Below are 27,903 nucleotides of genomic sequence, written 5' to 3' on the forward strand. Positions count from 1 at the left end.
CGACCCCCCCCCCGGCTGGTCCCACGCCAGTGGGAGTTTTAAGCCACCGGGTCCAGGACGTGAACCGTGGTCGACTACGTGGGAGTCCAGCGACATACCATTACACTAACTGCTGGTCCCTGGGTCTGGTTCTTGAACATTGTGGTTCAATGTGCCCCATGTGGAATCCATCCTTCTTAACCACCACGCCATCCTTTCTCATTTTTGTCTATCTCTTTCGCTTTCTCCCTCTCTCCCTCCCTCCAGTGATAGCAAGTTAAAAATAAAACTAAACAAATAGAACTTTGTGTGATGAAATTCCTAAGGCTTGTATGCCTGAAAGTATCTTTGTGTGTGTGTATGTGTGTTTGTGTGTGTGTGTACTGTAAGGTGCTTGGCTCACAGGAGAAAGACAGAGAGCAGAATGGGTCCAGCAAGTGGCATGCTGATGGAGGCACTGGATTTCCACATGGCTGAACACAGTTTGAGTCCTGAACCCAGAAGCTTGAAAATCACACCAGGCATGTACACATGTATGCCTAAAATCCCAAGGAAAGGGTGGAGGATAAGGTTTTTTGGCATGGCCCTATCCCCTGAGGAATGATTTTTCACTTTCCCTGTATTTGTCTCTCCAGTAGGCATATACACCCAATGACAAAAAAATAACTAAAAAAAAAAGGGGGGGACCAGTAGGTGGCATGGTGGTTGAGGCGCTGGACACTCCCACATGGCTAACCACGGTTTGAGTCCCAGACCTGGTGGCTTTCCTTCTTCATTGCCCTCTCTCTTTCTCTGTCTCTCTCTGGTCAAATTAAAATAAATGAATGAATAAATAAAATTAAATAAATTTTAAAAACTAAAAAAAGAGAGAGAGAAAGAGGGAAAGTAAGAAATCACCCTTTGAGGGGATGACCACACGGCAACTCATTCTTCTCTGGGCAGATATGTGTGCTGGTATGATTTTCAAGCCTCTGGGTCTGGGATTGAACCCACCAAGTTGGCCATGTGGGATTAACCTCCATGCCACCTGCTGACCTGAGGAAGTCTTTAATCTTTGAGTCGAGTTTATTTTTTTTCCTTTAACACATTGAAAAATTAAGTATTTCCTCAGAAAAATAGAAGCTGTTAAGAATTTATGTCAGTCTGATTCTTGTTCCTTTGTAAGTGACCTGAATTCTCTTAGATTTTAGATTATGCTCTTTATATTTGCTTTAAAAATTAACTGTAGGGAACAGCAGATGGTGTAGCAGTTACATTGCTGGACTCCCCCATAGTCAAGTGTGGTTCAAGTTGTGGACCCAGTGGCTTAAAACTCAGGCCCAGTGTGTGTGCATGCATGCCAAAAATCCTAAGAGAAGGGATTGCGGCATGGCCATCACCTAGCAAGTGATTTTTCACTTCCATCTCTCTGGCAAGCACCTGCGCCCTATAACAACAACAACAAAAAATCCCTTAAATCAAAAGTTAACTGAAAAGGGGCCAGCAGGTGGCACTATGGTTAAGGCACTGGACTCCCACATGACCAACCACAGCTAAAGTCCTGGACCGGTGACTTGCTTTCTCACTTTGTTTCTCTTTGGTGAGCTCATATGCCCTGTAGCAAATTAAAAATAATAATAATAATAGTAAATGAAATCTTTTAAAAAATTAATTGTAGGGACCAGCAGTTAGCATAATGGCTATGTTGCTGGACTCCCATGTAGTCAACCATGGTTCAAGTCTCGGACCCGGCGGCTTAAACTCCTGCCCAAGATCCCCAGAGGAGAATGGAGAAGGGATTGCGGCGTGGCCATCCCCCCTGGGGGGTGATTTCTCGCTTTCTGTCTCTCTGTCCCTCTCTGTCTTTCTGGTGAGCGCATGTACTGTATAGCAAAAACCTCTTTAAAAAAAAAAAGGAGAAAAGAAACTGTAATGATATGTGGATTGCAGGTTTTTTGTTTTGTTTTGTTGGGTTTTTTTTTTTTTTTTTTTTGAGAGGTTTTTGCTATAGGGCGCGTGCACTCGCCAGAAAGAAAGAGACAGAAAGTGAGAAATCACCCCCCAGGGGGATGGCCACGCAGCAATCCTTTCTCCATTCTTCTCTCGGGATCTTGGACTTGCATGCACACACACCTGGCGTGAGTTTAAGCCACCAGGTCTGGGATGTGAACTACATGGGAGTCCAATGACATAGCCATTATGCTAACTGCTGGTCCCCAGAGTTTTATTTTTATTACAGTTTTATGCATACATAGTTTAAAAGGCTGAGGTTTATCCCAAAATTATAGGCATGGAAGTTGCTCCTCCTTTCTAATTTCCCTCCCTAGGGTGCACAGTTGGCCTTGTGAGATCCAGCTGCCCTAACTACCATGCTACTGGCTGGCCCCAAAAGTGTATTTTTCACAACAACTTTATTGAGAGGTCACATGCCACATTATTCATCCATATGAGATAGGGGAAGCCATGGCTTTTCCTTTTTATTCTTGACTAATACCTTATTGTGTAGATAATACTATATTTTATTTGGGCCAGCAGGTGGTATGGACGTTAAGGCACTAGATCTCACACAGCTAACGGTGAATCCTGGACCTGTCAGCTTGAAAATCATAATGGGCATGTGCGTGCCCAAAATTCTGAGAATAGAGGAGAAGGGATTGTGGTGTTCCCCCCACACTAGGGGGTGATTTCTCACTTTTCTCTCCCTCTCTCTCTGGTGAGCACAGGAATCCTGTAGCAAAAACTAAAAAGTGAAGTAAAAGGGCCACCAGGTAGTGTGGAGGTTAAGATGCTATGTCTTGGGACCAGCAGTTAGCGCAATGGCTATGTCGCTGGACTCCCATGTAGTCGACTGCGGTTTGCATCCCGGACCCGGTGGCTTAAAACTCACGCCGGGCGCATGTGCATGCGTGTCCCAGATCCCGAGAGGAGAATGAAGGAGAAGGGATTGCGGTGTGGCCATCCTCCCTGGGGGGTGATTTCTCGCTTTCTGTCTCTCTGTCTCTCTGTGTCTGGTGAGCGCACGCGCCTGAAAGGAAAACCGCGCCCGAAAAGAAAAAAAAAAAAAAAAAGATGCTATGTCTCACTCCATTGCCTACCCTGGCCTTTAACTGGACGTCCTTCTGCAGCAGCCTCTTGAATAGCCAGATACCTGCTCTCTCTTTTGATGTGAAATTTGGGAAAATGAATGCACAATTATTTAGGGTACGTTCACCGAGGTGGGTTTTTTAAATTATTATTTAACTTTATTGATGTGTACCACAAAAAAAAAATTTTTTTTTTTTTTTAATTTTTTTGGGGAATTGGCAGGTGGCATGGTGGTTAAGGTCTCTGGACTCCCACGTGGCCGACCGTGAGTCCTGGACCTGGCGGCTTGCTTTCTTGCTTTCTCTCTCTGTCCCTCTCTGGTCAAATTAGAATAACTAAATAAAGTTAAATTGAATAATTCTTTTTAAAAATCAAAGTTTTTTTGTGTGTGTGATAGGTCGCCTGTGTTCACCAGAGAGAGAGAGAGAGAGGCAGAGAAATTAAGTAACCACCCCCTAGGCAGAAGATGGCCACACTGCAATCCCTTGCCCTCCATTCTCCTCTCAGGATTTTGGGCATGCATGTGTGTGTCCGGCTTGATTTTCAAGCTTCTGGGTTTGGGACTTGAACTGCAATAAGACATGTGGGAGTCCAGTGCGTTAATCATCACACCAAATGCTAGCGTCCAAGTTCATTTATTGTTAAGTGTCTACTTTCAGTGATTTTTTTTTAAAGAGTTATGTAACACTAAAACCTAATTTTAGAATGTTGTCTTCACTCAAAAAGAACTTCATGCCCATTCGCAATCATTTCTCATTACCACTTCTTTTTATTTATTTATTTATTTATTTGTTTATTTTTGAGAGGTTTTTGCTATGGGGCACATGAGCTCGCCAGAAAGACAGAAAGAGACAGAGAGACAGAAAGTGAGAAATCACCCCCCAGGAGAGATGGCCACACTACAATCCCTTCTCCATTCTCCTCTTGGGATCTTGGGCATGCACGCACACGCGCCTCGCGGGAGTTTAAGCCGCCGGGTCCAGGACTTGAACTGTGGTCGACTACATGGAAGTCCAGCGACATAGCCATTATGTCAACTGCTGGTCCCTCTCATTACCACTTCTAACCCTTAGCAACCACTAACCTACTTTTTGTCTATGTATGTACCTTTTTTTTTTTTTAAGAATTATTTAACTTTATTTGTTTACTTATTTTTTAACTTGACCAGATAGAGACAGAGAAAGAGAGAGAGAGAAAGTGAGAAAGCAAGCCATCAGATCTGGGACTTGAACTGAAGTTGGCCATGTGGGAGTCCAGTGGCCCCAACCACCATGCCACCTGTCGGTCCCTGTACATGCCTTTTCTGAACATTTCATATCATTGGAATCATACAGTATGTGCTCTTATGTCTGGCTTTTCTCACTTAACATGGTTTTGTTGTAGCATGTCTTACATTTCATTCCTTTTCATTACCAAATAGTATTCCACTATAGAAATACACCACATTTTGCTTATTGTTTAAATTGTTTCCCCCCATTTTGGCTAATAGATAATGCTAATATGGACATTTGTGTGTAAGTTTTTGTCTGGCCATGTTTTTCTTTCTCTTGGGTATGTTAACATTTTGAGAAATTGTCAAACTTTTCTATGGCAGCTGCACCAGTTTACATTCTCTCTAGCAGTGTCTGAGAGATTCGTGAGGGTAGGGGCACGAACCCTGAGCTGTCTTTGTGTGCCCAGGGCCTACTACAGGGCACGGTATGCAGTTGGGCTGTCAGTGAGGGCTGCCCGACTAGCAAGACTCTAAGCTTATGTTACTCCTCTTCATTGTTTTCTAGGTGCTCGGCTAGGAGTTCCTGGTTGTTTGGGAAGATGCCAGAAGAATTTATTTGGTGCTAGGCAACAGCCCTTTTCTGGAAAGTCCTTTTACTTGGATCTGCCTGCTGGCAAAAACCTCCAGTTTTTGACAGGAGCTATCCAGAACCTTGGAGGGGTAAGTAACCCACTTCTTTCCTGGGTCTTTGCAGGGTAGAAGCTGGAGAGGGATTCTGTCTGTGATTTCCAGCAATTTTTTCCCAAGCAATTTTATTTTATTTTTTTCACCTTGGCCAGAGAGGGACAGAGTGAGAGAGGCAGGGAGAGAGAAAAGGTGAGAAAGCAAGCTGCCACATCTGGGACTCAAGCCGCCATCGGTCATGTGAGAGTTCAGTGCCCTTACCACCACACTATCTGCCGGCCCCCAATCTTGATTTTTTTTTTTAAAGATTTTTGTTGTAGGGTGCATGTACTCAGTGGAGAGAGACAGAGACAGTGAGAGGGGAAGTGAGAAAACATCCTGCAGGGGGATAGCCCTGCCACAGTCTGTTCTCCTCCATTCTCCTGCCTGGTTCTTGGGTACACATGAACGTGTGCCTGGCATGATTTTCAAGCCATCAGGTCTGGGACTTGAACTGCAATCAGTCATGTGAGAATCCAGTGACATAACCACTAAGCCATCTGCTTACCCCTCCAAAGCAACTTTAAATATAAACTATTTTTTAAAATAAATTATTTTTCCAGGACCAGCAGATGGCGTAATGGTTGCGTTGCTAGTCTCCCACTTGGTCAGCCATGGTTGAAGTCGCAGACCCAGTGACTTAAAATTCACGTTGGATGGGGGCCAGCAGGTGGCGGGGTGGTTAAGGGCGCTGGACTCCCACATTGCTGACTGTGGTTCAAGTCCCAAAACCTGGCGACTTGCTTTCTCACTTTCTCTTTCTCTCTCACTCCATTCTTCTCTGGTCAAATTAAGTAAGTAAATAAAGTTAAATAAAATAATTATTAAAAAAAAAATTTACATCGACGCATATACATGCGTGCCAAGATCCTGAAAGGAGAATGGAGAAGAAGGGATTGCAGCGTGGCCATCCCCCCGGAGGGGTGATTTCTTGTTTTCTGTCTCTCTGTGTCTCAGTTTCTCTGGGGAGCATACACACCCTATATCAAAAATCTCTCTCAAAAAAAAATTTCTTTTTCCTAATTAGAAAAGCAACATCTGTTCATTCTAGAAATTTTAAAGAACAGGGAACTATTCTAAATGGCAACCAGCTTTTTTTTTTGTAATTTTTCTTTCTAACTCTCATAATGGCTTTATTGACATAAAATTCATATACCATAAAATTCTTTCTTTTAAGGTACATAGTTAAGTGACTTTTAATATGTTCATAGCAATGCATATGTTATATGACCATATTGTCATTTTTTTTTTTTAAGAATTGCCTCATTTAACTTTATTTATTTATTTATTTAAATTTGACCAGAGAGGGAAAGAACGAGAGAGAGAAAGAGAGAGGGAAAGTAAGGAAACAAGCCGCCAGGTCTGGGACTCAAACCATAGTCTGCCATGTGGGAGTCCAGCACCCTTAACCACCTCGCCACTTGCTGGCCCCCATATAGTCATTTTACGACATTTTTCATCCCTAGATACCCTGTGCCCATGATCAGGTACTCACATCTCTAGGTCACCGCTCAGCCCTGGGTAAGCACTCATCTGCTTTCTGTCTCTCTCCTGCCTTGCTTATACTTACTTTCTATGTAGTTAGAACAGTGTTTTCTTTTTGTTTTCAGAATGTACCATTTTTCGTTTGTTTGTTTATTCGATGCATGAAAGAGACAGGTAGGCAGAGATAGAGCACCCTTAATGGGGTCCCAACACCGTGATTTACCGCCAGCTTCAGTCAGCCCCGGTCATGAGGACAGATGTGTCTGGAGTACACAGGGAGATCTCTGGACTTGAACCAATAACCTTCCTGTGTGAGTTTACCTCACTATTGTTTCACTGTCTGGCTCATGAGTACAGTTTTGTTTTTTTTACCAACTTTTTTATGCATTTTCTTTTTTAATCCATTATCTGATAGCACTTTCCTAGCATTGCCTTTCATTTATAATGGGGATATAATCTTTTTTTTTTTTTTTAAGAATTATTTATTTATTTAGCTTTACTTGTTACCAGCATTTTTAAAATTTGACCAGAGAGAATAGGAAAGCGAGAAACTAAGCCTCAGGGTCCAGAACTTGGACCATGGTTGACCGTGTGGGAGTCCAGTTCTCCAAATACCACATCACCCGCTGGCCCCTATAATATTCTTTTGAATAGATTATTAATTAACTTAACTGTTGCCCTTTGAACACTGAGATTATTTCACATCATTTTTAGCTCTTAGAAATAAAACTGTAGTGAGTGACTTTGGGTAAAGGCATTTGATGTATTTGAGTTCATTAAATTTTGTGTGTGTGTGGGACCAGCAGTTAGCATAATGCCTATGTTGTTGAACTCCCATGTAGTCAATCGTGGTTCAAGTCCCGGACCCAGTGGCTTAAACTCACACCAGGCACGTGTGCGTGTGTGCCCAAGATCCCAAGAGGAGAATGGAAGAGAAAGGATTGCAACGTGTCCATCTCCCCTGGGGGTTGATTTCTCACATTCTGTCTCTCTGTCTCTTTCTATCTTTCTGGCAAGTGCACGCACCCTATAGCAAAAACTTCTCCAAAACATAAAAAAATAAAAGATCATTCTGGGCGCATGTGTGTGCATGTCCAAAATCTCAGGAGGAGAATGGAGAACAGACTGGGGCATGGCCATCCCTTCTGGGGGTGATTTCTCACTTTTCCTCTCACTGTCTCTGTTTATCTCTCTCTGGTGAGCACATGCACTCTCTGGCAAAAACCTTTTTTTTTAAATGGTGATAGAATGTAACAAAACATGCCGTATTAACCACTTTCAGTGCTCATGCGTTGGCATTAATTACCCTCACGCTGGTCACCAACCGTCTCCTTTCTCTGTTCATAAAACTTTATTACTCCAAACTCCAAACAAACTCTGTGACCACTATGCAGTTAACTCGCATTCCCCCTCTCCTCTGCTGGTAACCTCTAATCTCCTTTCCAGCTGTGTGAATTGATCTGTTCAAGTACTCTTCTCAGTGGGATCACTGTTACTTGTCCTGTGTCTGACTCATTTAGCAGATTTCCAAGATTCATCTACTTTATAGCATATCAGAACTTCATTTCTTTTTATGGCCAAATAATATTCCTCTTTGTGTGTGTGTGTGTGTGTGTGTGTGTGTGTGTGTGTGTGCACGCACACGTGATAAGTGATATATGTGTATATGTACATGTGTAAAAGAAAATGTAGTAGAACTCGCAGATGCCATAATGGTTATGTTGCTGAACTCCTATGTAGTCGACTGCAAGTCCTGGACCCAGAGACTTAAAATTCACACCGGGTACATGTTGTGTATGCCCAAAATCCCAAGAGGAGAACAGATAAGGGATTGCGGTGTGATTTCTCACTTTCTGTCTCTCTCTCTCTGTCTCTCTGGTGAGTGCATGAACCTTATAGCAAATATCTTAAAGAAAAAAAAGAAAGAAAATATAGTGTGTATATATAATAAAGTATATATATATAATAGGTACGCGTGTGTTTATATAATACAAAAGTTCTTCGTATGTGTGTATACGTGTCGTGTATATACACTTTCTGTACACACACAGTACATTTTCTTTTTTTTTGAAGAGGTTTTTGCTATAGGGCGCGGGCGCTCACCAGACAGATGGAGAGAGACAGAGAGACAGAAATCAAGAAATCACCCCCTAGGTGGGATGGCCACGCCGTAATCCCTTCTCCTCCGTTCTCCTCTTGGGATCTTGGGCACACACGCACACGCGCCCGGCATGCGTTTTAAGCCACCGGGTCCGGGACGCGAACCGCAGTCGACTATGTGGGAGTCCAGCAACATAGCCATTACGCTAACTGCTGATTCCCCAGTACATTTTCTTTTTCCATTCATGTGTTGATGGGCATTTGGTTGTTTCTGCTCTTTGGCTATTATGAATTATGCTGCAGTGAACACTGGCGTTCAAACACCTGCTCCAGTCCCCATTTTAAATTCTTTTGAGTATGTACCGAGGAATGTAATACTGGGTATATGGGAATGCTATGTTTAGCTTCTTGAGGAACCTAAACATTTTTTTAACCCAAGTGCTAGATCTCTCCTTTAGTCGCACCTCGCAGGCACCACCGTCCTTATTTTTGGTGATGAGCTGGAGCTGGCTGGTACTGGCTCACAAGAGCCGATTGTTAGCATCGCTTCCTAGCTCCACATTCGGAGACGTCACGTTGGCAGCTCGAAATCAGCTATAGTGGGAGTATTTTAACCCCCGGAGAGTTGGTCATTAAGCATTTATTTCTCTCTTTTCTTTTTCTCACAAACATGAATTAAAGTCATTGTGTTTCAGGCACTGTTCTGGGTTCTTAAAATACAAAGATGAGTCAGATCCTCTCAGTGCCCATGAGGGGCTTACAGTCTGATAGGCTGAGCAGATACCTCTACAGCTGAGTGCTAGCCAAAACCCTTTTTGTTTCAATTTTTTAGGCTTCTTTTGGGATTGACAAGATTACAGATGCAGTGTTTGGATGTACCAGTGCATATTACACAGAAAAATTGTGGCTTTTCCAAGATTCTCTTAATCCTGGGCAGCCTCTTCTTGCTGCACGCAACTGCAAACTGTTCATGGAACTCAGAGGCCATAGCTTTCTGCTGGGTTGGGAGCAGCAGTGCTGGAGACCAAACCTGTATTATATATAAACCCTATTCATATTTCAGGATGATGTCTTCTTGGGGCTTGGTACAGAACTGCGTTTAGTCTATTTAAAGACATTGATTCTGGAACTTGTGGCAGCCAAGATTTCATTCCCCAGCCTCTTGATATTGATGGTTCTACATCTGCTTTTTGGTATTCAGCCACCTCTGTGATCTGGTTTCAGGTAATTGAGAGTTTTCTGAGCAAAGAAGTAAGTTACATCGTGTCCAACCGCAGAGAAGCCAAGGCAGAGAGCGGCGGGATAAGCCACAGAGGTTGCCCCAGCCCTGGGGAGGTCAGAGTGGAAACGTCATCCATGGCCGATCCAAAACATAGCCAGGCCAGGCTTTCACAGAGGCACGCAGACTCGGTAAGAACCTCCTGGAGAGGACCAGCAGTTAGCATAATGGCTATGTCGCCGAACTCCCATGTAGTTGACCACGGTTCAAGTTCTGGACCCGGTGGCTTAAACTCACACCGAGCGCATGTGTGTGTGGGCCTAGGATCTCCGAAAGGAGAATGGAGGAGAAGGGATTGTGGCATGGCCATCCCCCTGGGGGATGATTTCTCACTTTCTATCTCTCTGTCTTTCTGGTGAATGCATGCGCCCTATAACAAAAACCTCTCCAAAAAAAAAAAATAGAACCTCCTAGAGAAGGAACAATGTGTTTCATAAACTAAAAAAGGAGGCTTTGGTGGGCTCTTTTAGCAGTCTCTGGTTTTAGCAACCTCTGATTTAATCTCATTTGAATTGAGAGGCTGAAGTACGCATGTATGTGTGCAAGAATGCATACGCCCAAAGTCCCAGAACGTGGAGGAGAAGGGATGGCGGTGTGATCATGCCCACTGGGGGTGCTTTCTCTCTCCTTTTCTCTGTTTCTGGTGAGTGCTCATGCTCTCTGGATATTAAAAAGTAAGTAAAATGTCCAGGAACATACACTGTTGGCATTGTGTTGAGGGAAAAAATTTCCAAGGAGCAAAAAAAGGTTTTATAAAATGAAGCATTCATTGTCATTATCTGCTGGAGAATGCAGAGACTCGTAAAGAGGTCAGAGAACACTGGCAGCAGTTTAACCTCAGGTGAAGTCAGAGGCCCTAATCCACCAGGGTTCACTTCCTCTGGGTGGCTCAGACTTGCAAATGGCTTTACCATTGCATCCTACAGGTTGTCTGGGCTCTCCTTTCTGCTGATCCTCAACTGTCACTGCTCCTAGCTTTCTAAGAGGCATGATCCCCCAACACCTGCACCAGCTCACGTTTGTGCACAGGTGGTCTACATAGCATACCTCAAGCTCTTCTCTTCCTGTCAGGTGCCTATGAGCAGAGGGAAGGAGCTGCTGCAGAAGGCCATCAGGAACCAGGTAAGCCAGCTCAGGATGGGATGCAGGTGGCTGTCTCCCACACGGGGAGAGGTTTAGCCTTTCTTCCCTGGCTCTTCTGCAGTGGTAACACCAAATGCACACTCTGCGATATGCAGTATGGTCATTAATCCCCTCTTACAGATGTAGGAGTGGAGGCTCAGAGAAGTATGCACTTTGTCCAGAGTCACCTATGCAGTGAGTGGAAGAGCTAGAGCCACCAAGAGAACCTGCAGGGATGTGGTGGTGGGACACATCTGCTGCACACATGAGCCAGACCTTGGACATTGTTTATCCCATTTGTGAGAATCCAGGCCTGTAAAATTAAGTAGCAGAGGGACCAGCAGATGGCATAATGATTACATCACTGGACTCTCACCTAGTGACCATGGTTCAAGTCCTGTACGTGATGGCATAAAACTCATACTGGGTGGGTGTGCATGCATGCCTACCATTCTGAGAAGAGAAAGGATCATGGTATGGCCATCTATCCCTGGGGAGATGATTTCTCACTTTCTTTCTCTCTGGTGAGCACACATACCCTGTAGCAAAAATCTTTCTTAAAAAAAAGAAAAAGAAAAATTGTGATAGGAAGAGGAATGAGGGTGCTCTTGCGCAAAGAGTTAAGCTGACATCAAAATGGGTCCATTGGGAGCACCAGGTAGTGTAATGGTTACATCGCTGGACTCTCACATAGTTGACTGCAGTTTGAGTCCCAGACCTGGGGGCTTAAAACTCATGCCAGGCATATGTGCATACATGCCCAAAATCTGGAGAGGAAAATGGAGAAGAAGGGATTGTGACATGGCCATCTCCTCTGGGGTTGGAGGGTGATTTCTCGCTCTCTGTTCTCTCTGGTGAGTGCATGCGCCCTATAGCAAAAATCCCTCTAAGGAAAAAAAAAAAGATGGGTTCATTGGCTGCCATGAGGGGGCTAGTGCTTCCGCCTACAGGAGGCGGAAGGTCTGCAGTCAGCGTAGGTTCTTGTCGATGATGTCACTAGTATTCACTGTGTGCATGCTGTGTGAACTAAGCGCTTCTTCTTTTTCTTTTTTAAATTATTTTATTTCACTTTATTTATTATTATATCATTATTATTTTTCAGTTTGATCAGAGAGAGACAGAGAGAGGAAGTGAAAAAGCAAGCCACCAGGTCCAAGACATGAACTGTGGTCGGCCATGTGGGAGTCCAGCGCCCCCAACCACCACGCCACTTGCCAGCCCCAGCGCTTCTTTATAGATGCTTCCCCACTCCTGACAGCCAGCCCCATAAAGGCATATTTTCCTCCTGGGTCACAGGTGGTCACTGCAGAACATCCCTGTTGGTGTGGCCAGCCCTTGTGCAGGACAGGTTGGGATGGACTGTCTAGGCACTGCACTCTCTCTGCCTGCCCTCTGACCCCATAACTTCCCATAGATGACCAGAGCTCCCAGAAGCAATTTCTTTTTTAAAACAGTATTTATTTATTTATTTTTATTTGTTCGTTTATTTATTTTGAATTTGCTATAGGGCATGTGCACCCATCAGAGAGAGGGAAAGTTGAGAAAGCAAGCTGTCAGGTCCAGGACTTGAACAGTGGTCAGCTATATGGGATTGCAGCGTGTTAACCACCACGCCACCTGAAGGCCCCGGCAGTTTTGACCTGTCCCTGTCCTCCTCAGGCCTTAGGGAGTTTGGTGCTCCCACCTAACTCTGCCTTGATTTTTCAGGGGAGCAGCAGTGGAGGAAGCAGTGGGAGTAGCAGCCTCCTGACCAGTGCCCGCTCCTGGGGAGTGAGGATTCTGCACGTGGATGGTACCTTCTCTGCCTGGGGTTCTTGGAGAGGGGAGGATTGGTGACTTTGACTTTCGGAATGTCAGCTTTTGGGGGATCATAGTTGTATCAGCTTCTTGCTGGAAGTAGAAGTAGTCACCATGAACAAGCTGTTTGCAGGTCGTAATAATCACCTTAAAATAGATGTCCTGGACTGGCTAGTGGTAACAGATATCATACCCTGTCTTACTCTGACTCTGGGTTTTTCTCTGATCTGTTTTAGTTGCTTGGTACAGATGGGGCAGGCCTGGGTGCTGACTGAGGTGCTTTTTCACCCTTTGGTACAGAGATCTTCCAAAGGAATTGAAGGGGCTCTGCGGGAGAGGTTCCTAGTCAGAAGGTGGTGGGCAGCAGTGTGGAGGAGCTCCAGTTCCTTGGAAAATCAGCCATGTCTCACATGATCTAATTTCCTGCCTTCCTGTGTGTTAGAAAAGCTCCGTTTATCTGGCTCCTGCTGCGTCTTCACCTAGGGATACTTTGGAGTAATTTACATGGCTTGGTCTCCCTCACAGCAGCAGCTCTTCAGTAGCACCTTAAAGTCTTTAGAGAGCCATAAGGCAGCTCGTGCTCCAAAGTGAGTTGTATTTAATGGCACAAAAGAGCATGAAGCTAGCATAGGTGCTTTTCCAGGAAGAGAGGACTCAGCCCTTACCTCTGTTGTCAGGAGATGTAGAGGTGACATGTAGCCAGAAGGTGGCAGGCAAGGCTGGTGTAATCCAGGGCTCTGCAGGGGAACAAGTTCAGTTCTCTAGCCCAGGAATGGGCTGTCCTGGATAAATGAGGAGTAAATGCCTTTGGCCACAGCCTCTGTCTCCTTCCTAGACATGATGGTGCACGTGCGGCAACTGTCCCTTGGTCCCTTATGTGTGAAGAAACAGGAGTCAAGGAAGTCAGAGGTAGGTTATCCTGCTCACCTGAAGGACAGTGGGTGGTTTTCAGGGAAGTCTCGTGTGACTTCATGCCCCCCTGAGCCATCTGTTCCTGGCTGCAGAGTGCAGCCTCTGGAACTGCATTCCTAGTGGGGCACTGCTCTCTCTTCTCTTCCTGAGGCACCTGCAAACTTCCTGTGGTGCTTGCCCTGCCACGTATTGCCGGTGGGTAGTCCTGGCCCAGATAGAATTCATAAGTGCTCATGGTCTGCTGACCAGGCTGCCATTCTTGGGCTGCCTCTTGGCCTGGGATTGAGCTTACTTACACATTGCGTGGGTGGAGGAGTAGGAAAGAGGGTGTGGCTTGAAATAGCTGCCGTTCCAATTCTGGATGTTTTTTTTGCCTTTTCCTGGGTTTAGAACTATGTGTACCAGGACTAGCAGTTGGCATAATGGCTATGTCACTGGGCTCCCATGTAGTTGACCGTGGTTCAAGTTCTGGACCCAGTGGCTTAAACTCATGCCAGGCACATGTGCATGCATGCAAATAAAAAGAACTATGTGTACTGCATCAAGAGAGCCCAGGCTGGTTTGAAGGCACAGTCTCTTTACCTAAGCCTAAATTTGAGGAAGGATGAAAATCTGCAGATGGGGCCAGCAGATGGAGTGATGGTTAAGGCACTGGACTCTCACATGGTCTGCCGTTTGAGTCCTGGACTTGGTGACTTGCTTTCTCACTTTCCCTCTCTCGTACTTTGTCTCTGGTGAATGTACTTGCCCTATGGCAAATTAATAAGAAATAATAATAATAAATAAAATGAAATATTGTTTAACAGAATTATTTATTTATTTATTTAAATTTGCCTGGAGTGGGAGGATGAGAAAGCAAGCCATCAGTCTGGGACCCGAACCTCAGTTGGCCATGTGGGACTCCAGAGCCCTCAACCACCATGCCATCTACAGCCCCAAATAAATAATTCTTAAAAAAAAGAAATTAAAAACTGCAGATCACCCAGGGCCCGACCTCTGGGAGCAGGCCTAGCCATAGTAGCAAATCATGCAAAGTAGATAGCTTCAGACACCTCTCTCTCCACACCCGCTGGTCTAGGAGTTTTGGGGGATTTTGCTGCTAAATAGATTTGTAGTTTTCAAAATTCAAGACTCCGTGATGAAAAGTTCCCTGCCTCCAGTTTCTTCCCCCAGCCCCAACTTTCCTCACTTGGAAAAACACGAAGTTGCTCAGGTATCCCCATAGGACTCCATGCAGATGTGCAGCATTTTTCTTTTGCTTTAACTTAGTCTGTCTTGCAGTTATTTGGGAACCTTTTGGACTGAATGTGATCTTATCTGTGAGGAGCTGTGGGGGCTTCTTTGGATTTTATTTGTCCTCCAGCTGTGGCCTGGAGGGAATCTGGAACCTCCTTGGACCCAGAGGCACAGACAGTCATGAGTCCACTGGCTCCTCACTGGCCCCTGAGCTCTTTAGCTGATTTTTTAAATTTATTCCAGTTTTTGTTTATTTGTTTTGTTTTGAGTCTTTTGCTAGATGGTAATTGTGCTCCCTGGAAAGAGAGAGAAATCCCCCCCAAGGCGGGATGGCCATACAGCAATCCCTTCTCTTTCATTCTCCTCTCAAAATTTTGGGCACACCTACACACATGCCAGCATGTTTTATAAGCTGCTGGGTCTGCGGCTTGAGCTACATACTCAGCCATATGGGATCCAGCCACCTTAACCTCTGGACTACCTGCTGGCACTCCATTTAGTTTTTAATATCAGCTCTTTTTTTTTTAATTTTTATTTATTTATTTCCATTTGTTGTTATTATTTTGGGGGAGAGGCTTTGCTACAGGGCATGTGCACTCGCCAGAAAGACAAAAACAGAGAGACAGAAAGTGAGAAATCACCCCCCAGGGGGGATGGCCATGTCGCAGTCCCTTCTCCATTTTCCTCTCGGGACCTTGGACATGCAGGCACATGCTCCTGGCCTGAGTTTAAGCCACCGGGTCTGGGACTCGAACTGCCGTCGACTACGACCAGCGCTACGTCCAGTGACATAGCCATTATGCCAACTGCTGGTCCTGCCATTTGTTATTACTGTTTAATTTAACCAGAAAGAGACAGAGAAAGGGAAAGCGAAAAAGCAAGCCAGCAGGTCCGGGACTGGAACCACAGTCAGCCTTGTGGGAATCCAGCACCTTTAACCACCACGCCACCTCCAGCCCCAATATTTGCTCTTTGTCTTTGGCTTAAATGTTGATTTTGACCCACAGAGTCACGGTGTAGGACAGCAAAAGGCTCTTGTCCTTACCTGTGCTCCATAAGGTGAGCTTGGAACTGCAGCAACGCCTATAAAATACAAGCTGCCCTTTTGTGAGCGTGTCCTTGGACATGGTTTCCTGGAATCTGTGCCATACCCTATGAGATAGATGGGCCCCTAGCGTTATGGATTGCATGGCTCTGTTACCACCCAGGCCCATGAGCCTCTGAAGTGCCTGCTCTTTGTGCAACCCTGAATTCCCTCCACAAAGCCAGCCTCATCGAGATTCACATCCAGGGTACCCAGCGTACCTCTTGTCCCTGGGGAAGCAGACAGAGTCATGTGCTGGGGAACAGAAATTGGAGGTGAGGAGACTTTCATTGTAGATCTTTTTGAATTTCGAACAACACAAATCAATTTAGCAGCAAAATCCCCCAACACTCCCAGACCAGAAGGTGTGGAGAGAGAGATACTGGAGGCTGAACTCTCCACTCCCTGCTCGTGGTTTGCTGCTACTGCAAGGCCTGTGCCTGGACGCTAGACCCTGGATGATCTGTAGATTATTTTTTTAAGATTTACTTACTTAATTTTATTTATTATTATTTTTTAAATTTGCTATAAGGCCTATGAACTTACCATGGAGAGACAGAACGAGAGAGAGAGGGAAAGTGAGAAAGTAAGCTACCAGGTCCAAGACTCAAACCACAGTGAGCCATGTGGGAGTCTAGCACCTTAACCGCCACACTCTTTGCTGGCCCTGATTTTTTTTAAGAGAGGTTTTTGTGGGACCAGCAGTTGGCGTAATGGCTATGTCCCTGGACTCCCATGTAGTCGACCACAGTTCAAGTCCTGGACCGGGTGGCTTAAACTCAACGCTGGGCATGTGTGTGTGTGTGCCCATGATCTCGAGAGGAGAAGGGATTGCGGTGTGGCCATACCCCCTGGGAGGGTGATGTCTCGCTTTCTGTCTCTCTATCTGTCTCTGTCTTTCTGGCGAGTGCACACACCTCATAGCGAAAACTTCTCAAAAAAAAAAAAAAGAGAGAGAGATTTTTGCTATAGGGCATGTGTACTTGCCAAAGACACAGAGAGAGATGGAGAGAGAAGAAATGAGAAATCACCCCCCAGAGGGATAGCCATGCCACAATCCCTTCTCCATTCTCCTCTGGGAATTTTGGGAATGCATGCACATGTGCCCAGAATGAGTTTCAAACCACCAGGTCGGGACTTGAACTGTGGTCAGCCACCATACCCACTACACCACCTGCTGGCCCCTGATCTGTAGATTGTAATTCTTCCTCACGTTTAGGTTTGGGTGAACAGACTGTGCTGTTAACCTAGCCTCGAGCAGCTTGGGGGCTGCTCCAGCTCAGGCCAAGAGTGCTTCTACAGGCCTCCCAGCAGCAGGAAGCAAAGTGGGACAGACTCACTGCGACTTGGCCTCCCAGGCGTGGTTCCTCTACCCCCATGGCTCCCTCACATCCTTAACCTATTTTCCCTTTCCATTTAGGGAACAAGTCCAGCAGCAGAGTCAAGAACACAGAAAGGTCAGTGTGGTAGCTTTTCCTCATCTAATTGCAATCCCTCCCTCCCTAAACACTTCCCCAAGACTCCCTCTGTGGTGGCATCTGTTCACTTTTCTATGGCAGGAAGCGAGTCCAGGTTGGGTCGCCCCCTCGTGTTTCCAGGGCTCGGGCCTCAGATTTCTGCAGTGAGAGGTGTGTCCAAGAGCAAGTCCAGAGCTGCTGGGCCTGGGTTTCTCCTTGGGACCCAGGACCCCCTGCAGGCACTTTGGCTCCCACATCCTCTAGCTGTTCCTGGGCATCGATTGAAATTCCGCATCCTTTTCCTTCCGATTCAGTAGCAGTTTGGGGTGGGCAGTTTGACAGCTGCCTCCTGCTTTCAGAAATGCCAAACTTCCTGAAACTGACAAACAGGCAGATTGATGGGCTCCATCTCCTGGCTCCTCTTGGACAGCAGAAGAGTCCCCCCCCGCCCCAATGTTTCTCCCAAAGATGCTCTTTAAGTGGCATTTATTCGTGCACAAGCCAGAGCTAAGAAAAGTCACTTGGCACCTCTCTCGTGCTCAAAATCGATTGAAATTCCGCATCCTTTTCCTTCCGATTCAGTAGCAGTTTGGGGTGGGCAGTTTGACAGCTGCCTCCTGCTTTCAGAAATGCCAAACTTCCTGAAACTGACAAACAGGCAGATTGATGGGCTCCGTCTCCTGGCTCCTCTTGGACAGCAGAAGAGTCCCCCCCCCGCCCCAATGTTTCTCCCAAAGATGCTCTTTAAGTGGCATTTATTCGTGCACAAGCCAGAGCTAAGAAAAGTCACTTGGCACCTCTCTCGTGCTCAAAATTCAAGGAAGTCTGTAGAGGAATTGATTTTAATCACTGTCTCAGTTAATTAGAAAGACCAGAAATCGTCCCAAAAAAGTAATTAATGGGAGCTGCTGTTCCAGGAGGAAAGGCTGCTTTCTGCTTGGGTGCTAGCCGTAGCTGAAGCAGGGTTGGAGCAGTGCGTTGCCAGCCTCTTTGGGGTACTGTGGCTGTTAGACCCACCCAGGAATCTGGCCTGCCTTAGCTGCCCCTGTGACAGGACTCTTGGTCACCCTCGGAAGATAGAAGTGATCTTAATGCCTGAGAGGTTTTGTAAACTACAAATAACTAGCTGGAAGGGGCTGAATCTCTGGATTAATTAACTTCAAATTTTTCTTCTCAGCACTCCTTTGCCCTATTTTTTTCAGAAGCCAGATTTCATCTAATATTTTTCTACTATCTTGCAGCTAAAATCACTGAATATTCTTTATCTTTCTTCCTATCTGTTCACGCACTCCCAATCCCCACTAAAAACCCAGGGACCTTGTGGAGATTTCTGTCCAGAGTATGTTCTCAGCCTCTCGGGATTCTGGGGCTCCAGGCACAAAGGTCTAGAAGGGACCTGGGTCTTAGTGGGACTGACCACCACAGCCCTGTTTTAGCAGAAACTAGCAAGGACCAGGTTTCCCCTACCAGCCTGATTTCTTTTTTGTTCATTTGGGGTTTATTGGCAGAGGGAAATGGGGCTTCTTTTTTTTTTCTTCCATAGGGCATGTGTGTTTCCTGGAGAGACAGAGAGAAGGAAAGTGAGAGATCACTCCCTTGGTGAGTGGGGGATGGCCGTGCCACAATCACTTCTCCATTCTTGAATCTCTCAGGATTTTGGTATGTGGCTGTATAGACACACACACACACACACACACACAGTATGGTTTTCAAGCCACCAGGTTCAGGGCTCAAACATGGTTGACGATGTGGGGGTCCAGCTACCCAGCCACCATGCCACCCGCTGGTACCCAGGCCTCTGCTAGCAGTGGTGGCGTCTTGATTACCACCCTCCAGAGTCCCCACAGGAGGCCAGCGTCCTGCTAAGGGCAGGCAGCTCTGCCAGTTGTAGAGGCTGGAGATCGGAGGCCTGCTTCACCTCTGCCAATTGGAAAGGCACAGCCTGTAGCAGCCTGTTTTCCAGTTCCGGAAGGCTCTGGGGCTCTGGCAGAGCCTGGCCTCTGAGCATTTCCCGTGAGTGCAGTGCGGGCCCTGGTCTGGGCAGACAGCTGATGTGTGCATTCTTCCCTCCAGTGGCCAAACTGAAGGCTCCGTTCCTCAAAATAGAAGATGAGAGCAGGTGAGTGGGACCTCCTCTCTCTTTGCTTACCCCTGCAGCCCCACACGGAGGAGGGGGGTGCTCATGGGCCCCAGGCTCACCAGGGGACATGGAGCCCCTCAGCTTCACACTGTCATCTTCCCCACAAGCTTCTGGCCCACTGTCATGGAGCAGTCTCCTGCAGACCAAGAGGAGCCTCTGATGGCATTCTCCAGCTGGTACTGCTCTTGGAGATGAGTCAGAGGTTAATGATCTTGTGTGTCAGTTACCTTCACTTAATACCCTGCCTCGTTGAGCTCCTGTGTCCCATCCAGGCTCATTATCACTATCATTTCTCCCTGGGTGTTGCTGACTTCTAAGGTGGAGTCGTTTCTAGCCCAGTCATAGTTTTAGCACAGTCCCAGATGTCACCTTGGCTGATGTGGGGTGCTGGGCGTGGTGCTGAGATTCCCTTGACAGACCACTATGTACTTAAAATTTTTCTCTTTGGCTTTGAAAGACCTTTCGCTGGCCCATGTTTTTTCATGAGAACCTTGGGTTAAAAAAAAGGCAGGAGAGTCCATCTCTTTATTGGTTAGAAAACTGAGGTCAGATAAAGTAAGGGACTGTGTAGCCATCATGTTGCTAATGATTTTCAGTCTGAGGCTAGAGTCCAGGCTAGTGTCCCGGCCACCCTGCCTGGAACTCTCAGCTCTGTCCTCTCTGTCTACTGTTAGAGCTTCTTCTGTCTGGAGCAGGAGGGTCACCTTGATGATATAGCCTGATCTGTTAGCAGCCACCTTGATTATCAGTCAGTCTTCAGTAAGGACGAGATCAAAACTCCATGTGAATCTATAATTATCTCAAAGTTTAGAATTTCTTATATTTGGGGACAATCAGTTGGCATAATGGCCATGTCGCTGGACTCCCACGTAGTTGACTGCCGTTCGAGTCCCGGACCTGGTGGCTTAAACTCACACCGGGTGCATGTGCGTGTGTTCCCAGCATCCGAGAGGAAAATGGGGGAGAAGGGATTGCGGCATGGCCATCCCCCCAGGGGGGTGATTTCTTGCTTTCTGTCTCTGTCTCTCTTTCTCTCTTTCTGGCGAGCGCACGTACCCTATAGCAGAAACCTCTCCAAAAAAAAAAATTATATTTGCTATAGTGTGCTTGCACTGACTAGAAACAGGAAAAAGGAGAAAAGTAAGAAAGCACTCCCCAGGGGGGATGGCCACACCAAAGTCCCTTATTCTCCATTCTCCTCTCAGGACTTTGGACACACACACATGGCTGGCGTGTTTTTCAAGCTTCTGGGTCTAGACCTTGAACCACATAGTCAGACATGTGATGGAATCCAGCTACCTTAGCCTCCACCCCACTGGCTGGCCTCAAAATTGAAAAAAAATTTTAAAAGGAAACAAGTCGTCATATATCTAGCAGAGAATACTTCCAGAATGTTCTATGTGCCTCAGCTTTGGACAGAGCAGCTGAAGACCCAGCCCCAGGGGCCTGCATGCCTGCCCAGCCCCCAGGTGGGTCTTGGCTCTCTTCTCAGTGCCTGCAGACAGTACAGAGCTGGCTCTGGTGGCCCCAAGCTGAGTGGAAAGAACCTGGGGATGCTACCGAGGCACTCCCTTCTGGTTCTAGTGGGATGGAGTGTGTGTTGCTCCCAGCAGCTTCATGGCTAGTCATGCACAGTGGGCGTGGCTCGGGTGCACCAGCGAGACTGCCAGGGCCTCGTGTCTGCACTGTCTGGTGCAGGAGGCAGGCCCAAGTCGGAATGCTGTCTCTGCAGGGTAGGTCACTTATGCACTGCTGGCATCACAGAGTGGAGGGGATCCAGGTGGAGCCTAGGTCTCCAGCGCTGTGTGCTGTGCACTGTTTGAAGCACGTGTTCTTCAAATCCCATTGGCTTGACCAATCTGAGGTTTTTGGGGTTTTTTTGTTTTTGTTTTTTTTTTTTAGAGGTTTTTGCTATAGGGCGTGTGTGCTCACCAGACAGAGAGAGACAGACATAGAGACAGAAACCGAGAAATCACCCCCCAGAGGGGATGGTCACGCCACAATCCCTTCTCCTCCATTCTCCTCTCGGGATCTCGGGCACGCACGCACACGTGCCCGGCGTGAGTTCAAAGCGAACGGGTCCGGGACTCGAACCGCGATCGACTACGTGGGAGTCCAGCGACATAGCCATTACGCCAACTGCTGGTTTCCACCAATCTGAGGTTTTGAGCTTCCTGCGCAGAAATAAAATGTCACTGAGAAGGAAGAAACAGGGTGCCAGTGTTGTGGAGGGCACCCCTTTTCCCTCAAGGGTCCCAGAAGACTTATTCATTTTCTCCTGAGGCCACAGGGCTCTCCCCACCCCCAGGAACCTATGGCCTGCACTCCACACCGAGTGGGAGTCATCGCAGTGTGCCCAGCAAGCACATCAGTCACCAGGGTCTGCTGAGCGCACGGATCAGCTCTGGCTCTAGGAATCGTGAATGTTTGCTACTCGAGGCAAACTGCCACAACCACTCAGGACAGGTCTGAGTCCACAGCCCTCACTGCTCTGCTCCTGTGTTCTGGACACCAGCCCTCAGGTGATGCCAAGGACCAGCTTAGAGCAAAACCACTTCCCTTCATGGAGCAGGAAAATCACTGGTTCAAACAGTCTTCCATTTAGATTCGGCCAGGCCTAGGGTCCTTAAAGGTTATTGCAGGGTTAAGAAACAGAGTGAGAAGGTGGCAAAAACTAGATCAGGAGTCGGGAGATACAGCCACTGGTCTGGTCTTGGCCAGTTACTCATCATGAGCCCTTGGGTAATTCATGGAACTTTTGGGCTTACTTTCCTTTCCTGTAAAACAGACTAACGTGCTTCATCCACTCGGCCCTGAGGAGAGGGTCATAGCATTCAAAAGAGGTGGTGAGTGCAAATGCATTTGCAGCGCAGACACGGAGAGCATAAATATTCATTTAACTTTAAAAGGCTGCCAAGAGTTTCTGTTTTAGAACTTAAAAGGTGAGTGAGGCTGGCAGGTAGTGTGGTGGTTAAGGCGCTGGACTCCCATATGACTGACCGCAGTTTGAGTCCTGTACCTGGTGGCTAGCTTTCTCTCTCTCTTTTTTTTTTGGAGAGGTTTTTGCTATAGGGTGCGTACACTCGCCAGAAAGAGAGACAGAAAGCGAGAAATCACCCCCTGGGGAGATGGCCACACCACAACCTCTTCTCCATTCTCCTCTCAGGATCTTGGGAACGCACGCACACAGGCCCAGTGTGAGTTTAAACCACCGGGTCTGGGACTCAAACTACAGTCGACTACATGGGAGTACAGCGACATAGCCATTATACCAACTGCTGGTCCCGCTTTATCACTTTTAATACATTTTATTGTTATTAAAAAATAATACTGTATGGGGCTGGCAGATGGCATGGTAGTTAAAGGCGCTGGACTCCCACATGACTGACCTTGTTTTAAGTCCTGGACTGGGTGGCTTGCTTTCTCACTTTCTCTCTCTCTCTGATCAAACTGGAAAATAATGAAGTTAAATAAAAAATAATTATTTTAAAAAATAATAATAGTATAGGGGTCGGCAGGTGGCATAGAAGTTAAGGTTCTGGACTCCCATGTGGCCAACCAGTTTGAGTCCTGGATCTGATGACTTGCTCACTTTCCCTTTCTCTGGTGAAATTAGAAACAGAAATAGGGACCAGTAGATGGCATATGGTTATGTTGCTGGACTCCCACATAGTTGACCATCATGCCCAAGATCCTGAGGAGAATGGAGAAGAAGGGATGGCGGTGTGGCCATCCCCCCTGGGGGTGATTTCTTGCTTTCTCTCTCTCTCTGTCAAGCACACATGCCCTATAGCAGAAATCTCTCAAAAAAGAAAGAAAAATTAACTAAAAAAATTATTTTAAAATAATATTATAAATTTGAATAAATTATTATTTTTTAATAATCTTGTCCATTTATGTACTTATTTTTAATTAGACCAGAGAAGGACAGAGAGAGACAGAAAGCAAACCGCCAGGTCCGGGACTTGAACCGTAGGTGGCCACATGGGAGCCCAGTGCTCTTAAACACCATGCCACCCACCAACCCCCTAAATAATTTTTTTTGGAGAGGTTTTTGCTACAGGGCGTGTGCACTCACCAGAAAGACAGAGACAGACAGAGAGAAAGTGAGATATCACCCCCTGGGGGGATGGCCACTCCGCAATCCCTTCTCCTCCCTTCTCCTCTCAGGATCTTGGGAGATCTGGGCACATGTGCCCAGCATGAGTTTAAGCCACTGGGTCTAGGACTTGAACCGCGGTTGACTACATGCGAGTCCAGTGACATAGCCATAACCATAGCCTAACTGCTGGTCCCAATAATTTTAAAAAAAATTAAAAATAGCAGTTATGTCAGTAGGCTCCCACATGGATGACCATGGTCCAAGTCCCGAACCTGGTAGCTTGAAACTCACACTAGGCACATGTGTCTGCATGTGTGCCCAAGATCATGGGAGGAGGGTGGAAGAGAAGGGATTGTAGTTTGGCACTAGAGGGTGATTTCTCACTTTCCCTCTCACTGTCTCTGTCTCTCTCTCTTTGATGAGTCCATGCACCCTAAGGCAAAAACCTCTAAAAAATAGAAAGGGGCCAGCAGGTGGTGTGGTTAAGAGCTCTGGATTCCCATAAGGCAGACCACGGTTCAAGTCCTGAATGTAGCATTTCACTTTCTCACTTTCTCTCTCTCTCTTCCTCACTGTGTCCCTCTCTGGTCAAATTTTAAATTGATTAATTAATTCAATAAAATTTAAAAAACGTTAAAAACGTGAAGGTAAGACTCCATTTGACCAGGATTGGAATTGTAGGGATAACTGGGCTAGTTCCACATCCTTTCCCTTCCCCGCTGTAGTCAAAGTGGAAGTTTTTTGTGTTTCAGGAAGTTTCGTCCTTTCCATCATCAGTTTAAATCCTTTCCTGAAATTTCTTTTCTGGGACCCAAAGATGCAAGTCCATTTGAGACCTCAACGACCCCGGGCAACTCGCACAATACCAGGTGGGTCTTTCTGGTTCCTGTGTACCATGGGCTGGTGACAGGCCAGTGTCCTCCCTGTGGGAGCCTGCTGGTCAGACTTGGGGACGGCCATGTGTTTGCTCCTTAGGCGAAGTCTATTCTGGGAACTTCGCCCGGAAAAGACACACTGGTGCTGCTCATCTATTTTACTTGCATTATTCATCCCCACGGAAGAATTTGACTTAAGTGTCCAGAGAGCAATTTACTGGTTTCTCAAACGTGAATCTACAGACCACCATCATCAGAGTCCCCTGTCAGGGTCCAGAACGTCACCCCCTTCCCGCCACAGAATCAGAATCTCTGATGGTGGGAGTCCCAAGGGCTGCTCCACACAAGCTCCCAGGTGATTTCTTGGCACATCATAGTTTGAGTTCCTTCCTGGGCTAAACATCAGGAATAACTGGATAAGGGGGCGGGGGGGGGAGTGCTATAGACTTGCTAATGTGCCTACCTGCAGATAACTGAGAATTTAAACCTCTTTTGACAGAAACAGAGAAGGAGTATGGCTTGGGGGATGGGCTAGATGCCTTCTCAGGCCCTGTGAAAATTCCGGATCTGGTGGCTTGACCAGTTGGTTCACAGACCAGGAGAGAGAACAGGGCAGTCTTGCCTAAGAGTTCCTAAGGCCAGAAGGGCTGGGTCAGGACTAGCACAGATGGGAGGGGAAGGAATGGGACACAGCAGTGCAACTCCCTCCTTATCTGCAGTTTGAGCCACTGAGAGTTTGGGAATATACTGGATAAGGTGAGACCTCTGTGGATAAAATGGGGAATCAAAGGAAGTCCAAGCTGAGGTTAAGCCTTAGGATCCTTTACACCTTTGCTAGAAGGTGCAAGGGATACCAAAGAGCCAGTCAGAAGGCCGCCCAGGGAGCGCCAGCAGAGCTACTAGGATCGCAGAGGAGCTGAGAGCTGTAGAGGAAAGGCGGGCGATAATGCTCTGGTGTCTGCGTGTGAAAAGCCAGGGCAGGGGTCGCCCCGGTGGGACAGACTCAGGATTCTGAGGGGCCATGTGTGCACACATGTAGAAAACTGTTGGAAGAAATACTCAGTTTCTACACTTTTTTTAATGATTATTTTTATTTCTTTTTCTTTCTTTCTTTCCTTTTCCCTTTTATTTACCTTCTTTTTTTTTCTTCCCCTTTTCACAAGAGAGGGTGGGGGAGAGAGAGGGAAAGTAAGAAAGCAAGCCACCAGGTCCGGGACTTGAACTGCAGTTGGTCACGTGGGAGTCCAGCGCCCTTAACCACCACACCACCTGCCAGCCCCAGTTTTTCTTTTTTTTTTTTTTTTTGCTATAGGGCTCATGTGCTCGCCAGAAAGACAGAGAGACAGAGAGAAAGCGAGAAATCACCCTCCCAGGGGGGATGGCCATGCAGCAATCCCTTCTCCGTTCTCCTCTCAGGATCTTGGGTACGCACGCACACACACCCAGTGTGAGTTTAAGCCATTGGGTCTGGGACTCAAACCGCAGTCGGCTACATGGGAGTTCAGCGACACAGCCATTTAGGCTAACTGCTGGTCCCCCAGCCCCAGTTTTTACACTTTTTAAATTACTGTATTTCAACATTCAAGAGTTAAAAGGGTTTTAAGAGAAAAGTCTATAGTGTCTACCCTTGCTTCCAGCTTCCGGTTCTGGGTCTGTCTCCAGAGCTAGGTCATGAATGACAAGTATACGTGTGTCCTTCCTTCCCTCGCTCACATCAAGACTAACATGCTGTGCACTGTGCTGGGCTTTAGTCAGTCTCTTATTTATTTTATTTATTTATATTTTTTTTGAGCGGTTTTTGCTATCGGGCACTTTTGCTCGCCAGACAGAGACAGAGACAGAAAGCGAGAAATCCCCCCCCAGGGGGATGGCCACGCCACAATCCCTTCTCCGTTCTCCTCTCGGGATCTTGGGCACGCACGCACACGTGCCCGGCGTGAGTTTAAGCCACCGGGTCCAAGACGCGAACCGTGGTCGACTACGTGAGAGTCCAGCGACATAGCCATTACGCTAACTGCTGGTCCCCTAGTCAGTCTCTTATTGATGTCAAATGCTTAGCTTCACTCCAGTGAGTAATCGTGTTCAGGAGAAATTTGCGATCATTCTAGTACATTTGTGGACTAAATTCCGTAAGGTAGAAATGTGGGATCAAAGGTACCTGCATTTACAATTTTTATTAGTGTGACCAAATTGCTTTTCACAGAGATACCAATTGACACACAGACTGCACTATTCTGGAGAGCCTGTTCCCAGCCCCTTGCCTAACTTTTTAGTCTCTGGCAATCTGACATCTTGAAAACTGTATGTCATTTTTATTTCGTATGAATTAGGTTAAATGTGTTTTCATGTTTGAGCATTTGAACCTCTTTGCAAGACCCTTCTTTCTATCCTTTGCTTATTTTTCTATTGGGTTATTAATTACTTTCTTAGTGATTTATAAGGAATACTTTATATATTAGAGAAATGAGCCCTTTGTTATTAAGTCTATATATAAAACAAAACAAAAACAAGAGGTTTGTGGTTTGTCTTTTTTGTTGTTGTTATAGGGTACGAGCTCTCATCAGAGAGAGAGGGCAAAAAGGTGAGAAATCACCCCCCAAGGGGAGCGGCCATGCTGTAATCCCTTCTCTTCCAGTCTAAGGATTTAGGGCACATACTTACACATGCCCAGTGTGGTTCTTGAGCCACTAGGTCCAGGACTTAATCTGTGCAGCCAGATTTGTGGGATCCAGTGCTTTAACCTCCATGCCACCTTCTGGCCCATGGGATTTGTCTTTTAACTTAGGGTTTTTGCCATGCATATGTTTAAATTAGTGGAAATGGTTCAGACAGCTGGATCCCACATGGCCAGCTGCATGATTCAAGTCCCAGCCCAGCTGTTTGAAAAACACATGTATGTATGTGTGCCCATAATCCCAAGAGGAGAATGGTGGAGTAGGAATTGTGTCATGGTCATCCCGGGGGCGGGGGCAGGGGTGGCATATATTCTGTATAGGGCATATAAAACACATGCCCTATAGTAAATGATTTTTCTCTCTTTAGTACAGAAATCTGGGTCTTATCACACAGTCTCTAAATCAAAACTGAAGGGTGGTGAGGCCAGCAGGTGGTTAAGGTGCTGGACATCTACATGGGTGACCACAGTTCAAGTCCTGGACCTGGAAGCTTGCTTTCTCATTTTCCCTCTCTCTTTCTCTCTCTGGTGGGCACACATGCCCTATAGCAAATTAAAATATACTAATATTGATAAATAAAATTAAATAAATAATTCTTTATCAAGAAAAACTGGAGGGGGACCAGCAGTTAGCATAATGATTATGTCGCTGGATTCCCATG

General features: G+C 46.4%; 1 protein-coding gene across 2 annotated transcripts in view; it reads left to right on the forward strand.

The window, feature by feature from the left end:
• The window catches only part of DBF4B (DBF4B-CDC7 kinase regulatory subunit), a 34,594-nt gene that overhangs the window by 1,998 nt on the left and 4,693 nt on the right, over window positions 1-27,903 (forward strand). The window contains exons 3-10 of one of the 2 annotated variants that reach the window (XM_006169987.3): window positions 4,821-4,975; window positions 9,788-9,973; window positions 10,914-10,964; window positions 12,672-12,756; window positions 13,597-13,670; window positions 17,414-17,450; window positions 19,524-19,569; window positions 24,445-24,561. In XM_006169987.3, the coding sequence (XP_006170049.1) occupies window positions 4,821-4,975; window positions 9,788-9,973; window positions 10,914-10,964; window positions 12,672-12,756; window positions 13,597-13,670; window positions 17,414-17,450; window positions 19,524-19,569; window positions 24,445-24,561 (751 nt within the window). The remainder of the gene's footprint in view (window positions 1-4,820; window positions 4,976-9,787; window positions 9,974-10,913; window positions 10,965-12,671; window positions 12,757-13,596; window positions 13,671-17,413; window positions 17,451-19,523; window positions 19,570-24,444; window positions 24,562-27,903) is intronic. The other variant, XM_027768872.1, reaches the window with a different exon arrangement.

Source organism: Tupaia chinensis, unplaced genomic scaffold, assembly GCF_000334495.1.
Source record: "Tupaia chinensis unplaced genomic scaffold, TupChi_1.0 Scaffold148004_1, whole genome shotgun sequence".
NCBI classification, from domain to species: domain Eukaryota; kingdom Metazoa; phylum Chordata; class Mammalia; order Scandentia; family Tupaiidae; genus Tupaia; species Tupaia belangeri.